Here is a 16,779-nt window from a genome sequence, read left to right on the forward strand (position 1 = left end):
ACATTGGGATAGAATATATTGAAAAGGGGAAGAATTTGAAGTTCTTCATAACATTTCCTGCTTAGTCTTCTCAATGACAGCATTAGAAAATTTATACAATATTCTCTCCTTATAGGTCTCCGCCTTTGTGTGGTAAGGATGAAGAAATGTTTCAGAATATGTTCTCCAACACAAAAGTGCCTTTTTCTCTTCTTCATTCCTTTTCGTTTTTTTTTAAAGAAGAGCTCTATATCATAATAACCTTTCCTATTGTAAGTGTTCTCATATTTCTTGTTTAGTTCCATCAAAAATTCTTCCAGATACAGGTTTCCTCTATGGAGCATCTTGATTGTAGCATCCACATGATCCAGGTTCCTTGTTGGGAGACTCAAAGACTCCTCTGGCTATGACTTGAGATCCAGCCAATACCACCTAATGGTCAGTTAAAAAGAATAATTCCCTCATGTTTCTCCTTCAAGCCCAAATTCAACATATCCTGAACACAGGACTATAGATAACCACTTCCATCTCCCAATAGTCTGTGCTGACATGGGTAGTGTTTCTTGCTAGACTCCTATCTGTAACTGTTTTCCAGCTTCACAATTCTGTCTCCAGACCTGTATAGGCCAAATTTCAATTGACAATTTCCTGTTCATAAACTTTTACTTATTTTTTTGTTCATATATGATACAAGAATGTCTTATATGAATAACTCCAATTAGAGGAGGACATCTTAAATTCCTTAGACATTAAGGTGTTTTTACCTGGTGTTAATAGCGTAAATTTGCATTTCTAACTTGCCTCTGGTAAACCTTATCCTGCCAATGTTCTGGTCACATAAAATCCATTAAAACAAATACTTCTTTTCCAAAAGAATTGGCATGGACTGTCTTTCCCATTTATGTTTTTTTTCCCCTATGCTATAACTTTATAATTCCTAATCTGAAAAGAATTTTTTAATCTTTTTTTTTAATCTTTTATTTTTACATTATATTTATACTATTGCCCTCTATAGACTAAACGGTCAAAGAAAGACAATTAAGCAAAGCATCCAATACATCAACTACATGTGATGGTGTTTACAATATTTTGTCCTAGAAGTTCCCCACCTCTCTTTGCTGAGAAAGCAGAAATGCTCTATTATATGTTCTCTAGCACAAAAAGAGAAACTTAACATCACAGTAACTCTTCCTCTTGTTAATGCTCTCTACTTTTCTTCTGCCTTGTATGTATTTCCATCTTCATTTTTTTTCCTTCCTCTTCCTTTAGGTCCTTCTTCACTTGTGCAGCTCTGCCGTCTGTGTATTCGAAAATGCTTGGGTCGATCATGTCATTATGCTATCTACCAACTCTGTCTTCCAGAGCCACTTGAAAAATTCCTCTTATATCAATAGATACAAATTTATAAAACAGAAAGGTACCTTGAAAAAAATAGATTACAGCTTTACTTTAGCTTTTCTACAGTTGTATTTACAAGTTTCTATAAGGATGAAGATAATTCATTGCAGGAAAATTGTGATCCATTCTTTCAATATATAGAAAGGGATATAGGAATCAATTATATCTTCTGGCTAACTGGTGAGGTAAAAAAAAGTCTTTTTTAAAATTTAAATTAAATTCTTATTGATTAAAAGCTTTTTAAAACATCTTTTCTGTCCTCATTACATATAATGTAATGAATATTATAGAAGATTTATTTGATTGAAGTTCTTACTGTAAACTGGGATTATTATTGAGAATACATTATTAAATATAGGTGGAGAAGGTGAAGATGAATGTTTTCTTTAGTATATACTTTCAAAGTTTCTTTTTTTGAATAAATCTCTGATTATCATATGTTTTGGGGTCATCTTTTCTTTTTTTGATAAGAGTCAATATGATAAAAAACAAAACCCATATACTTATAAATTTAGCATTTTCACAAGATCTCAAAGTTGGAAGAAACCTCAGATCTGCATTATGTAAATTCAACCTGCATCTCATCAAGAATTTTCAGCCCTAGTGAATCAATGTACATTTTAAGAGAGAGTGACTTAAAACTTGCATATAGCAGAATAAAATTAATTCCTCTTTCATTTTAAAATAATCAATAGAAACTGTTAGAAATTTTCTAAAATTATCTTACATTTACTCTGTGTATTTAATTATTTATGTGTTGTTCTTTCCACCTTCTCTCTACTCAGCCCACACACATTTCTTTCACCCTACTAAATTCCTTGAAGGCAGAGACTGGTCTTGCCTTTCCTTATGGTCCTTCTAACATAGCTTAACAGATGTATAATGTTTAATCGGTTGATTGATGAAACATTTAGGAAGAGTTTTTTACCCAAATATATAGTCACTCTAGGCAGAGCTATTTGATTCATTTTGGCAGTCAGGACAAGGAGCACATACCATGACCTCAAATTAACTTTGTAATTATTTGTATGAAAACAAATCAAATATCAATTAAGGTAAATTCAGTTGAGCAGGAAGGAAATTCGCTAATACAGTAATTTTGTGTGTGTCATGGACTCCTTCAAAAGTCTGATAAAGATGGTGGACCTTTTTTCTGAATGATATTTTATAATGCATAAAATAAAAAACAAGATTACAGAGAAAATAAATTATATTAAAATGAAGATAATAATTTTTTTCCATCCAAACTTAGATTCTTTGAAGTCTATCCATAAATCCCCTCATGGTACATTAGCCCCAAGTTTAGAACCCCTGCTAGAATGGCTCACACAAAAGATTTTTAATAAAATTCAGGATATGGCAGAATATTACTTTAACCAAGTTATTCTTGCTGACTAGGTCCTGAGTTCAGTTATTTCTCAAGAAATGTAAGTGCTAAATTTTTATGCTTTTTTCCCCTTTTTTGTTTGTTTTTTTTTTTTTAAAGTGAGGCAATTTGGGTTAAGTGACTTGCTCAGGATCACACAGCTAGGAAGTGTTTAGTGTCTGAAATCAAATTTGAACTCTGATCCTCCTGACTTCAGGGCTAATGCTCTAGCCCTGGCTATTCCTTTTATGCCTTTTTAATTTGTAAAGCTATGTTGAGAAAAGGAGGAAATTCCTCAGAAGAATAGAACTATTGTTTAAGGTATGTGGGAAGACAAAAAGATGTTTCAGTTTTGTTTGCCAAAGAAAATGAGAACTGAATTTGAGAGAAGAGAACAAAAATGTGCAATAGGAAGATTTGGAATCCAGGAGAAATAGGAATACAATTTTTAAGAAATATTATATTGCAGTTCAATGTCCATTAAGTTCAGATGAACTATATCTCAGGGTCCTGAGTTTGTGCTAGGGAGACCATGGAGAATAAGAACAGAATAAGAGCTGTGGTGCTGCACTGAAAAAGGGGAAATATTGGCTTAATTTTCATAAAAAATAAAAAGAAGGAAATAAAGGATGCAGTCTACAAACTAGGAGCTAGTAAGATTTTGCTTTAAATTCCTAGCTAAATTCTAATGGAGTCGTAAAGGGGGAAAATTGTACACTTGTCTAAATTTTGATGCCTTGGATCAAAGCCTTAGTTGCTTTACACTAACTAAAAAATATTAGTAATTTAAAAAAAAAACTCATTAAAAACCCAAAGGATTCTTTGAACATTCTTGTTCCTGATATCTACAACCTGATGAATTTTAGAAATAATGATATAGTTAAGCTAGGTATGCCAACTGCCAGGATAGTATTTCTTCTGCAGAGAAACACCCACAATATTAAATAGGTAACACCAAAATAAAAAACAAACCAGCCTTTCTTAGTATTCTCATTGTTGATATCAATTTGGGAAATAATAATTTGACAGATGTCTAACTTGTTAAAGGTCACTTAGGGATGGTGCCATTTTTAACTTCTTAGTCTCTAAACTAATATTAGTTTTCAAAATAAATAAAAACAAAATCATATGTATATACATATATATGTATATATATCTATATACACACATATATAATGAAGTTATGAACTTTTTCCTCATTCAACTTATCCTAAACCTGTTGCCTAATCAACTTTAATGTGGCTACCGGAAACCCATTTCTATGCTTCCTCACCTTTAGAGTGCTCAATCTTGGGGAGATTATTTTCAAGCTTTCCAATTTCTCCTGCCCAGAATCACTTAATCAAGAATTTAATTTATTATTTATATATAATTATATTTTTTGGAGATAGCTGTCATCTAGTAAAGTGCCTTGATATTGTTCATATCTTTCATCAACTAAGTTTTTACAAGAAAATTCTTATTCTAAACCAATATTGACCTTCCCCCACCTCTCTATAACTTTGCTTGGCAAATGATTTCAAGTCTCTTTTGGTATCATTGTAGCGATGAAATTGTTTTTGTTAATTTTTCTCAAGACGTAACAATAATTTGAGTTGATATATGTTCTTTTGTCCATTTTTCATTTTGAAATAGGTCAGGTTGAAAGCACCACAATTGAATGATTCCTGTTTTAATTCTTACTTCTAACTTGTCATTGCTTTTGATTCTCTACTTTAAAACTTAGAATGGTACATAGATAACTTATTAAAAATGAACTTACTAGTCATTTCCTGTTCATAATTCAACTTAAAATTTTTTGCAATGTAATTTAGTGCTTGCCATTAAAATCAGTGCCTTCAAACTCCTTCTCCCAACATAAAGAGGTAGTTGTTCTTCCTTTTACAGTGTGCTTGAGAGCATTAAGAGCTTCAGTGCCTTTTAATTCATTGGTCCAGAGTCACTTAGAGAATATTTATTTATCTGCCAAAAGTGGGATTTGACCCCACGTCATGCTCTCTCCAAGGCTACCTTTATGATCTTTACATGACTCACTTTACATGTGATCTTTACAGACTCTTCTGCCTTGAAAATATTGTTCATGTTTTTTCACTATCTTCTTTTACAAAGACGTTTATGTATTTCTTTACATGTGTCTAATTCCCTGGGCTTTAAGTTCCAGAACTATCCCATGAAATTCAAGTCTGTTAACTATAATTCCAAGAGATTCAGCATCTTCCCTGATTTGGATCTTCCCTGGTACCCAAAGATGGGTGAAGAATTGGCATCCTCTGGTTGAGAGATCAATTTACTCTTTGGCCTTGGGATGGCACTTGTAAGAGAAGTATTGATCATGTCTTGAACACAGACACTATATTCTGGCATATCAGACATACAGCTCTTTCTTTATACTGCATGAAAAAAGTAATCATAAGTCCACTGTTCTTTGAATATCCTACATTCCGAGTCAATTCTTCTTTTTCTTGACATCATTATTTCCTAGGGATTCCAAATTGCTATTAGTAATTGGTTTATATTCTAAACCAATGGGTGACCTTTTTTTCTTTCTATATATAACTTTATTTGGAAAGAGGTTAAAGTATTAAAATGGTTCCTATATCTCTTTTGGTCTCATTGTGGGTGATTAATGTACTCATGATACACAGGTATGAGATTTCTTTATAACTTGCAAGCCTTTGGCCTCTTTCATTTCTTATTCTTAAATGAAAATTTCTTATTTTTATTTTTTCCAATTACATGCAAAGACAACATTTAATATTCATTTTTTGAAAGATTTTGAATTCCAATTTTTTTCTTATTCCCTCTCTCACTTCTTACCTCTCCAAGATAGTAAACAATCTGATATGGGTTAATCATGTATTTCACATTGGTCATGTTGTAAAAGAACAAATAGAACAAAAGAAAAAAATGAAAATAGTATGCTTTGATATGCATTCAGATTTTATATTTCTTTCTCTTGATGCAGATAGCATTTTCTATCATCTTATGAAATTGTCTTGTATTATTGTATTGCTGAGAAGAGCTAAGTCAGTCCTAATTGATTATTACACAGTATTGTTGTTACTGGGTACAATGTTTTCCTGGTTCTTCTCACTTCACTTTGTATCAGTTCATGTATTAAATGAAATCTTCTAAACATTTTTTCCTCTCCATGCCCACCCTTGCATTGAATTTACTAAGCACTGAAATACATGATAAAAAGTTTTTGAATAAATATGTTTTACATACTATCTGCCTACATATTAATTTTTTGTCTTCATATTCTTATTGACTCATATTTCATAATAAATAAATTGACTCATGTGTTTATATATATAGACCACTGTTGTTGGTAAATGTTCAATAATAAATAATATTTATATAATACTTATTATGTGCCAGGCACTGTGCTAAATGTTTTGCAAAATATTATCTCATTTTATCCACACAACAATCCTGGGAGGTACTTGCTATTATCATCCTTATTTTACAGTTGAGGACACTGAGGCAGACAGGTTAAATGGCTTGTCTGAGGTCACACAGCTAATATCTGAGGTTGAATATAATGATAATGATGATGATGATAATGATGATGATAGCTAGCATTTGCATAGTGCATTCTAGGTCCCAGGAATTGTGCTCAGTTTTTATGATTCTTATGTCATTTGATCCTCACAACAACCCTGGGAGAGAGATTATTATCCTCATTTTACAGATAGGGAAACTGAAGCAAACAAAAGTGAAGTGCCCAAGGTCCACACAGCCAATGGAGTCTGAAGTAAGATTCAAACTCAGGTCCTCCTGATAAGCACATTATGAGAAAACTCATATCTTATGAAATGATGTTCCTTGTTGCTTCTGCCTAATAAAATCAACTTTGCCAACTTTTATTTTACTCTCTACTGAAAACTTGTTTATTGTCCTTCAATTTAACTGCAACTTTCTTTTTTTCTCTTGATTTCATTTATAGTGATAATGTAAAAATTGCTATGATTCAGTTTTTCTAGTGGTATATCTACCCATTGATATGGAATAGGATCCCATCTTTAAAGTATTAGGATTTGTACACTACATAAAAACTGTGTGGTGCTGCATGGCTGCTACCTCCCTTGTCGATTACCTTGAATGGGCTAAGTGTAGGATTAAAGGCTATGCAGTAGTTTTCTTTTCTTTTTTTTTTTTTTTTCTGGGTTGCCATGGCCAAAGAATCATCAAGTAGCTAACCTACTTGTCAGTGAGCTTTTCCACAATGAGCGAGGCTGGTCCTTGAATAGCAGACCTAGTCTATTACTCAAAGCCAGGGGTCCTCAAACTTTTTAAATAGGGGGCCAGTTCACTGTCCCTCAAACTGTTGGAGGGCTGGACTATAGTAAAAACAAAAACTATGAACAAATTCCTATGCACGCTGCATATATCTTATTTTGAAGTGAAGAAACAAAATGGGAACTAATACAATATTTAAAATGAAGTAAAGTTAAATCAACAAACTTACCAGTATTTCAATGGTAACTATGGATCTGCTTTTGGCTAATGAGATGGTCAATGTCTGGTTCCATATTTGTCACTGCTCATCATAACAAGTGATGCAAGTGTGCATCCGTTAGTCTTGATCTGGTTGGAGATTTCAAATGTTTCATTCTAGAAAAAGTCTGTTCACAGACAAGAGCTGACAAAGATGGTTGCCACTTTGAGTGCATGGTTCCTGAGATGAGGAATTTCTCAGAGGGGAGAGATGCATAGAAATTATGAAGGCTGCTTGACTTGAATGTGTCTTTCAGAGAGTCACAATTCTGCAGTTCAACCAGTTCCATTTGGTAAATTGTATCCACATTTTCAATGTCAATAGAAATTGAGTTACAAAAAAGCTGTATGTCCTGTGCATGGAGATGAAGCTCTTTAAATCTAAGTTGGAACTCCTTTTGCAATTTTTCCAGTGAATCCACACATGTTTTATTTGGGAATGCAATCAGCGGTTTTTCCGCTAACAGATTTTGAATTGTGGGGAGATGGCAGAAGTTTTCCTCCTTCACTTGTTTGATGAGGAGGCCTAATTTTACTTCAAATACTTTGACATGTGATTGCATATCACAGATGAGCTTCCCCTTTCCTTGAAGTTGAGGAGCTCTATTACATCTGTCAGAAAGGCAAGGTGCCATTTCCATTCTGCATCACTGAGCTCTGTTCTTTGTTTTTTGAAAACAGAAAAGTTTTAATCTGTGGAAGTAAGTCATAGAAATGTTTCAAAACTCTCCCTTGACTCAGCCAATGGACTTTTGTGTGATATAGAACATCTTCATACTCAACATTTAGCTCAGACAGAAATTTCTGAAATTGTCTGTGATTTAGTGCATTGGCTCTAATGAAGTTACACAAGATACCACAATTTTCATAACAGAGTCCCATTTCAGTGATTTACTACACAGCGCTTGTTGCTGGATGAGGCAGTGTATGGTTATTGGATGAGAATGATTATATGTTTGTCCATCTCTTGGTTAATGTGAGCAATTACTCCTTTCTTAGACCCCACTATGCTAGGAGCACCATCCGTTGTCACGCTGGCTAGTTTAGCCCAGTACAGCTCCAAACCATTCATAGTTTGGCAAACCTTTTCATAGATATCCTCTCCTGTAGTTGTTCCTTTGATGCTTTGCAGTGTAGCAAGCTCTTCTATGACTTCAAACTCAACATTCATCCCATGAATAAAAATTAGAAGTTGTGCAGAATCATGAACATCATTGCTTTTGTTGAGTGCCAAGGAAAAATATGAAATATTTTTTATGGAGTTTTGCAAATGCTGATGCAGATTGTCTCCCATTTCTTCAGTCTTCCGTGTAATTGTAGGTCCTGAAAGACTCACTGTACTAAATAAATCGGCCTTCTCTGAACACATCTCTTTGACAACAGAAAGAAGGCATTCTTTAACAAATTCTCCCTCCACAAATGGTCTGCCAATGCATGCTATTAGCTTGGCAACTTGAAAACTTGCTTGCAGTGATGAAATATTTAGCTGCTTCTGCTTCACAAAAGTATTTTGCTGAGTTGTCAATGTATTTTTCAGTTTTAATATTTTATCTTTTCTCACTTCTCCAACCAAACAATCATATTTATCTTTATGTTGAGTTTCATAGTGTCGACACAAATTATATTCTTTGAACACAGACACTATATTCTGGCATATCAGACATACAGCTCTTTCTTTATACTGCATGAAAAAGTAATCATAAGTCCACTGTTCTTTGAATATCCTACATTCCGAGTCAATTCTTCTTTTTCTTGACATCATTATTTCCTAGGGATTCCAAATTGCTATTAGTAAAATACCAATATATATATACAGTGCTACAAAAACAATGTACCAGCAATAACTTTGCCCACACAGAGACATACAGACTGCAATGCCCAGCTTCCTCCAAGCTGCCTCTGCGCTGTGATGCCTCCGTTTCCGGCACTCTCTCTGCCACTCTTCATGCTCCCGCTTCCCAACTTCACTGCTGCAGTGAATTCCCCCTGCAGTGGCTGTGACATGCGCAGCATGCACTGTACGTCCCCCATGCCTGTCTGTTGTGGTGGCTGCTGTTACTGTACGAGGCTGCGGGACATCAGTTCTCCATCTTCTGCATCTCTCTCCCTTCCCCACACCACACACCCCAGCCTAGGAACTCACCTCACCTCAGTATCGCCTCACAGTCTGTCTCTGCCGCCTCAGCCCAGTGCCGGAAGTGTACATTGCTAATGTGAGTTTAAGTCGAATGTCACTTCCAGTCTGATTTTGCCATAACCTCCCTCCCCCCACCTGGGCCACATAAACTTCCTTAGTGGGCCGCATCTGGCCCGCGGGCCATAGTTTGAGGACCCCTGCTCAAAGCCTTTTCAGTAGAACCTGGTAGAAATTGTACTAAACTAGCATGGCCTTCAGAACCCGAAATCACTTCCAGGACGTGATAAGACATTCAATCAGGAGTGAGTAAGAAGTAACAAAGGATAATAAAGAACAGAAATGATTCAAAATTGAACAATTCTTGTATGTATTTCTTTACATGTGTCTAATTCCCTGGGCTTTAAGTTCCAGAACTATCCCATGAAATTCAAGTCTGTTAACTATAATTCCAAGAGATTCAGCATCTTCCCTGATTTGGATCTTCCCTGGTACCCAAAGATGGGTGAAGAATTGGCATCCTCTAGTTGAGAGATCAATTTACTCTTTGGCCTTGGGATGGCACTTGTAAGAGAAATATTGATCATGTAGATCATCTTTTGACCTGGGAGGGAAGGGAATCTTCCAGGATGCAAATTAGGGAAAATGGACAAATGAAAATGTTCATGCAAATTTATCTCCAAGGTGTCCTCCCATTCTAAAATTCAAAGATTGGCCCATGCAGGCTAGTCAATCAATTTAAGTCTATGTTCCTTGTGTGAAGCCCTTAGAAACCAACAAATTAAATAACCTCATTTTACACATAAACAAGCCCAGAAAAATGAAGCCTTGTTGAAGAGTCAAGATTCAGTGTTTTTCCCATTACCTCACACTGCTCTCTCACACCCCTAGTGGACTTAGTGAATGCAATAAATATATTCCTTTAAGGAATATGTCATGTATGAGTAAAATTTCTATAAATGGAATCATTTTGAATTAATCAAAAACATTACTACTATGTAATCTTAAAAGCATTCTATCAATTCTATCATCATTATTTTGTACACTTAGAGAAAGTAGATACTAGGTAGTTTTGGGAGGAGATATACAGGTAGCTTTATCAGGAAAGGTTTTATATAAAAGGTGGTGCTTGAGCTCAGTTCAGTCACTCAATAAATCAATTAAGAAAATTAAGTGCCTATTTTGTTCCAGGTATTGTGCTAAAGTGCTAGGGATACAGGAAGAGAAAAAAGACAGTTTTCTGCCCTCAAGGAATTTGTAATCTAATGGGGAGGGGAAATAAACCAGGGATTTGAAGAGGTAAAGGTGAGAAGGAAGTAACATCAGACATGATAGACTAGTCAGTACAAATGTATGAAGATGAGGGATGATGTGTGGAACAAATAGACCAGGCCGGATAATAGTGAATGGAAGAGAGTAATATATAAAAACATTAGAAATGGCCACATTGGTAAAACCTTTATGTTAAAAAGCGGAGTTTATATTTGATTTTTTTTTTTTTTTGAGGATAGAAACGACATGGTTACATCTATAATACTATAGAGGGAAAAATCATTTTGTTGGTTGTGTTGAGAGTGAATTGAAGTGGGGAGAGACTAGAGATAGGTATATAGGGAATTTTTTTTTCTCCAGAAAGATCCTGTTTTCATTTCCTATTGGGAATGATACTGATATTTTAAACAGAATGGAAACAAACTTCATTCAAAATATTTTAATAGACACTCAAAAGAATTTTTTTAAAAAGTGGGTAATATTAATTTCCAAATATACCAAGAATTAAAGCAGAGTGCCTTTTAAAAGGATAATGATCTGCTCAAGATGATGATCTTTCTTTTTTTTTTTTTAATTTAATTTTTATTTAATAATTACTTTATATTGACACTCATTTCTGTTCCGATTTTTTTTCCCCTCCCTCCCTCCACCCCCTCCCCTAGATGGCAAGCAGTCCTTTATATGTTGGATATGTTGCAGTATATCCTAGATACAATATATGTTTGCAGAACCGAACAGTTCTCTTGTTGCATAGGGAGAATTGGATTCAGAAGGTATAAATAATCCGGGAAGAAAAACAAAAATGCAGATAGTTCACATTCGTTTCCCAGTGTTCTTTCTTTGGGTGTAGCTGCTTTTGTCCGTCATTTATCAATTGAAACTCAGGTCTCTTTGTCAAAGAAATCCACTTCCATCAAAATATGTCCTCATACAATATCGTTGTTGAAGTGTATAATGATCTCCTGGTTCTGCTCATTTCACTTAGCATCAGTTCATGTAAGTCTCGCCAGTCCTCTCTGTATTCATCCTGCTGGTCATTTCTTACAGAACAATAATATTCCATAACATTCATATACCACAATTTACCCAGCCATTCTCCAATTGATGGGCATCCATTCATTTTCCAGTTTCTAGCCACTACAAAGAGGGCTGCTACAAACATTTTGGCACATACAGGTCCCTTTCCCTTCTTTAGTATTTCTTTGGAATATAAGCCCAATAGAAACACTGCTGGATCAAAGGGTATGCACAATTTGATCATTTTTTGGGCATAATTCCAGATTGCTCTCCAGAATGGTTGGATTCGTTCACAACTCCAGCAACAATGCATTAGTGTCCCAGTTTTCCCGCATCCCCTCCAACATTCAGATGATGATCTTTCAATAATGGTCTAGTCAGCATGTATTTAGTTCAGTTTCTGTGTTTATGTATATGTGTATGTGTTGTTTTGTTGCACTTGTATGGCTATTGTAATAATTTGTGAGAGAAGGGATAAATGCCTGAACTAGAATCATGCCTATATAAATAGAAAAGGAGAGGAAGGCAAGAGATGTGGAAATGGCATTAAAAACTCAAATCCTTCAAAGGATATGAACAGACAATTCTCAGACAAAGAAATTGAAACTATTTATAGACATATGAAAATATGCTCCAAATCATTATTAATCAGAGAAATGCAAATTAAGATAACTCTGAGATACCACTACAAACCTGTCAGATTGGCTAGAATGACAAGGAAAGATAATGGGGAATGTTGGAGGGGATGTGGGAAAACAGGGACACTGATACATTGTTGGTGGAATTGTGAACACATCCAGCCATTCTGGAGAACAATTTGGAACTATGCTCAAAAAGTTATCAAACTGTGCATACGCTTTGATCCAGCAGTGTTTCTACTGGGCTTATACCCCAAAGAGATACTAAAGAAAGGAAAGGGACCTGTATGTGCCAAAATGTTTGTGGCAGCCCTGTTTGTAGTGGCTAGAAGCTGGAAAATGAAAGAATGTCCATCAATTGGAGAATGGTTGAGTAAATTATGTTATATGAATGTTATGGAATATTATTGTTCTGTAAGGAATGACCAGCAGGATGAATACAGAGAGAACTGGCGAGACTTACATGAACTGATGCTGAGTGAAATGAGCAGAACCAGGAGATCATTATATACCTCAACAATGATACTGTTTGAGGATGTATTCTGATGGAAGTGGATCTCTTCCACAAAGAGAGCCTTAATTGATCAAAGATGGACAGAAGCAGCTACACCCAGAGAAAGAACACTGGAAAATGAATATAAACTGCTTGCATTTATGTTTTTCCTCCCAGGTTATTTATACCTTCTGAATTCAATTCTCCCTGTGCAACAAGAAAACTGTTCAGTTCTGCACACATATATTGTATCTAGGATATACTGTAACCCATTCAACATGTAAAGGACTCTTGCCATCTGGGGGAAGGGGTGGAGGGAGGGAGGGGAAAAATCGGATCAGAAATGAATGCAAGGGATAATGCTGTAAAAAATTACCCTGGCATGTGTTCTATCAATAAAAAGTTATTTAAAAAAACTTAAATCCTAAACTTGGCAACTTGGATCCATGGGGGAATAAAAGCGAGGCATTGAGGATGATACCAAGGTAATAAGCTAGAAGGATGATGCCCTTGACAGGAAGTTTAGAAGAAGGTAAATTTGATGGGAAAGATGATGAGTTTTGCTTTGTATTGAGTTAGAGAAGTTTGCACAATATCCAGATGGAAACATGCAATAGGCATTTGATGATGGAGAAGCTTAGGAAAAAGTAGATAGGAGAACCTATGTAAAGATTAGATGAAACCCTGGAATATGATAAGATGAGACAAAGAGAGGCCACTGTACAGGCTTTGGGACTAACTCACATATAGCAACAGAACATAGGTGCTGATCTACAAGGTAGATCGATCCATAATGATGAGAACCAGGAAAAAGCACAGGAACTAAACTTGGAATAAAAACTGGGATAAGCCATTGGATTTGGTATTGAAAAGTCATTTATAAGTTTGGACAGATCAAATTCAAATTCAAATGAATTTAAACAATAAAGTCAGAATCTATACTGCAAGGGGATGACAATGAGGAGAATAACAGGAGTTTGGCTGTGATAAGAAGGGCTGTGATAAGATAAGAAGGGGAGATATAAGATATAGGCATGAGAAGTTGGAGAAATTATAAAAGTTTTTTGTTTGTTTTTAAAGGTTAGGGGAGAGTTGGATATGTTATAGGTAAAAAGGAAGGAAAAAAAAGCTATGAAGACATTTAAACATAAGAGAGCTAATGATTTTGAGGGGGGTAGCTGCTAGGGATGGAAGAAGATAGGATCAAGGATTAGCTTTGGTAAGGAGAAAGGTGATTTGTTCATCATAAGGAATGATGACCTTGTTTATATGTAATATATAGATAGATAGATAGATAGATAGATAGATAGATAGATAGATAGATAGATATAGCTAAGGTTCTCTGCTAAGAAGGAGGGGAGAGTGTGATATGGGATGTATAAGGAGAAAATAGATTTTTGAATGCTGTTGTGGGGAATTTATTTCTCAAAGAATAAAGGGATCACTTTGCTGGCTCATTCAGTATGGTGTTAGTATACTGTCTAGGTTTCACAGGCATGTAAGAATAAAGTCAGCACAATAGCTTCATAGACCTTTAGTTTGGTGGGCAGCCTAATATCTTTTTTTTTCTATACTTTCTTTGAAAGCCTCTCAAATACCCAGATAGCTGTGACAATGCATATATCAACCTCATAGTCTATGTAAACATTCCTGGAAAGTAGACTGCCAAGGTAAATGAACTTTTCATTTGCTATAACTAATTGCTTCATGGCATCGTTCTGGCTGGTGAAGAATCTGTGTTTTCTTGATGTTAATAGTCAGGCCAAAATCAGCTCAAGCTAAGGAGATATTTATACTCTTACACACACACACACTTTCTCTCTCTCTCTCTCTCTCTTTCTCTCTCTGTATATATATAATATATATAATATATATATATATTCACACACACATACATGCACAGGTATGCTGTTAAAAAATTTTTTTTACTGTTAAATATTTAACACCTGTTTCTCTGGTTTAATCTTTGTTATTAACATTTTCTCCATCACTTTCTTAAGCCTAGACAATTAACAAAACAACTAAACTGATTTGTTACCATTTGCTGATCTCTGAAGTGTAAATATAATGGGCCGCCAGGTGGCAGAAAGGGATAGACCCAGCCTTGAGTTACCCCAGGCTTATTTTTCCGAGTTCAAATTTGGGACCTCAGACACTTATTAGCTATGTGACCTTGAGCAAGTCACTTAACCCTGTTTTCTCATCTGTAAAATGAGCCTGAGAAGGAAATAGCAAACCACTCCAGTATCTTTGCCAGAAAATCCAAAATAGGGTCACAAAGAATTGGATACAACTGAATAATAACAAAAATACACTGAAAATTTAACAATTGTTTCTCCAGACCTAGTCTGATTTAATTCTGTTATACCACTATTTGGATGTTATCTGTACTCCTTTTCCTCCTTTTACCTCACACCAGAAGTAACATATATTACTGTCCTTAAAAACAGGATTTATATTTTTCTTTTGAGCTGTTTAGTCCTGCCTGGATGCTGGAAATGCTTTGAAGCAAATCATCATCATCTTATTTTTCTGTCATAGACTCCATTGGCACTTTTCTGAAACCTAAGGACCTCTTCTTGGAATAATGTTTTTAAATACATGTCATAAAATGCTTAGGATTATAAGTGACACCAATTATATGAAGTACAGCTATCAAAATTTAAACACAGACACATGTGTAAGGTTAGCTTTCTGGAGGTCTTGGGACCAGCCTTGTTTTTAGCAGAAGAATCACCATGCAAATAGTCGGGGATAAAGTCCAAAAGCTTTATTATCTCCTTTACAGTCTGTCTCCTTCACCTGGGGCCCGGGCTAGCTTTCTGGAAACTTGAATGGGTCTTGGTTTCAGTGCAGAAGGCAGGAGAGCCATCAAGAGCCTGATCAAAGACGGAATCTCTCTCTTCCAGTCCTTGTTGGCTCTTATATATTCTATTACAAGTACATCATCATCGATGTCAATCTTGTAGAATAGATGTCAACTTGTAGAACTATAATAAGTACTAAGTATATGTAGAGAAGCATTATCTTAATTCCATTGAATTAACACCTTGTTATAAGATTGAATCAATCATACTGAACTAGAGAACTATTAATCACAATGCTAAACTAGATAACCATTGTTTTATCAATTCCTCTGAGTTAACACATTGTTTCAAGTATACTTCTCCAAAGTTCTGCCCTTTACACAGATGTCCCCAGATTCATAGAACACAGTTTAAGTCTCCCCGGCCAGATAATCTTAGCTTCTTCCCAGCTTTATATTTCTTTTAAAATTTAGTATTAAAAAAAGTTCTGTCTTGGTTAGGATCTTGCTTTATCAAACCACTAACTTCCCAACTCCCATTACTTATCTCTCCCCTAATGGTTCTTTCTCTTAAATATATTTACATTTCTTGTGGCCTACAAAATTAACCTCCCCTTCACTATCTTATCTAATACCTTATCCTTCTCTCTTTCACCCCTAAGCCTATAAAAAGAGTGCTGGGTTGGGAATCATTAGATCTTATTTTATATATTGGCTAAATTATTTATTCGCTATGTGACCTTGGATAAATCACTTAATTTGGGGATTTTGTGTCCTAACCTGTAAAATGATGATGATAAAAAAAAAAATGATAACAATTAAGAAGACCTGAATTCAAATCTAATCTCAGATGCTTCCTAGTTGTGTGACCATGAGCTAGTTTTTTCCACAGTTGCCTCAATTACCCCATAAGTAGAAGGGGGATTATAATAACACCCAGCCTTCTTAAGAACATCAAATTATAAAATGTAAAGTGTTTTGTAAGTCTTGAAGCTTATATCACTATGTGATATGTGATATTAACCTGTACAATGAAGGGACTAAACCTGAGGCTTTTAAAGATTTCTTCCAGCTCCAAATTCTACCATCCTTTAAGAGTGGCCTACATTTAAGTTGAGTATTGGTGGGGATGGGAGGGGGTTCATAGAAGGGTGTTCTTAGCAGCTTGGGTCCAGG

At 35.2% G+C, this 16,779-nt stretch overlaps 1 protein-coding gene across 8 annotated transcripts in view; it reads left to right on the plus strand.

The window, feature by feature from the left end:
• The window catches only part of ASB11 (ankyrin repeat and SOCS box containing 11), a 70,043-nt gene that overhangs the window by 48,905 nt on the left and 4,359 nt on the right, over positions 1–16,779 (plus strand). For 3 of the 8 annotated variants that reach the window (XM_051984483.1, XM_051984485.1, XM_051984487.1), the window contains one exon: positions 1,249–1,815. The exons of 1 other annotated variant lie outside the window; for it this stretch is intronic. In XM_051984483.1, the coding sequence (XP_051840443.1) occupies positions 1,249–1,373 (125 nt within the window). In that variant the 3' untranslated portion in view covers positions 1,374–1,815. Of the gene's footprint in view, positions 1–115; positions 1,073–1,248; positions 1,816–16,779 lie in introns of those variants that run through there. 4 more of the 8 variants (XR_007951786.1, XR_007951788.1, XR_007951785.1 and 1 more) reach the window with 4 other exon arrangements.

The sequence above is a fragment of the Antechinus flavipes genome, chromosome 3 (genome assembly GCF_016432865.1).
Source record: "Antechinus flavipes isolate AdamAnt ecotype Samford, QLD, Australia chromosome 3, AdamAnt_v2, whole genome shotgun sequence".
Taxonomy (NCBI): Eukaryota; Metazoa; Chordata; class Mammalia; order Dasyuromorphia; family Dasyuridae; genus Antechinus; species Antechinus flavipes.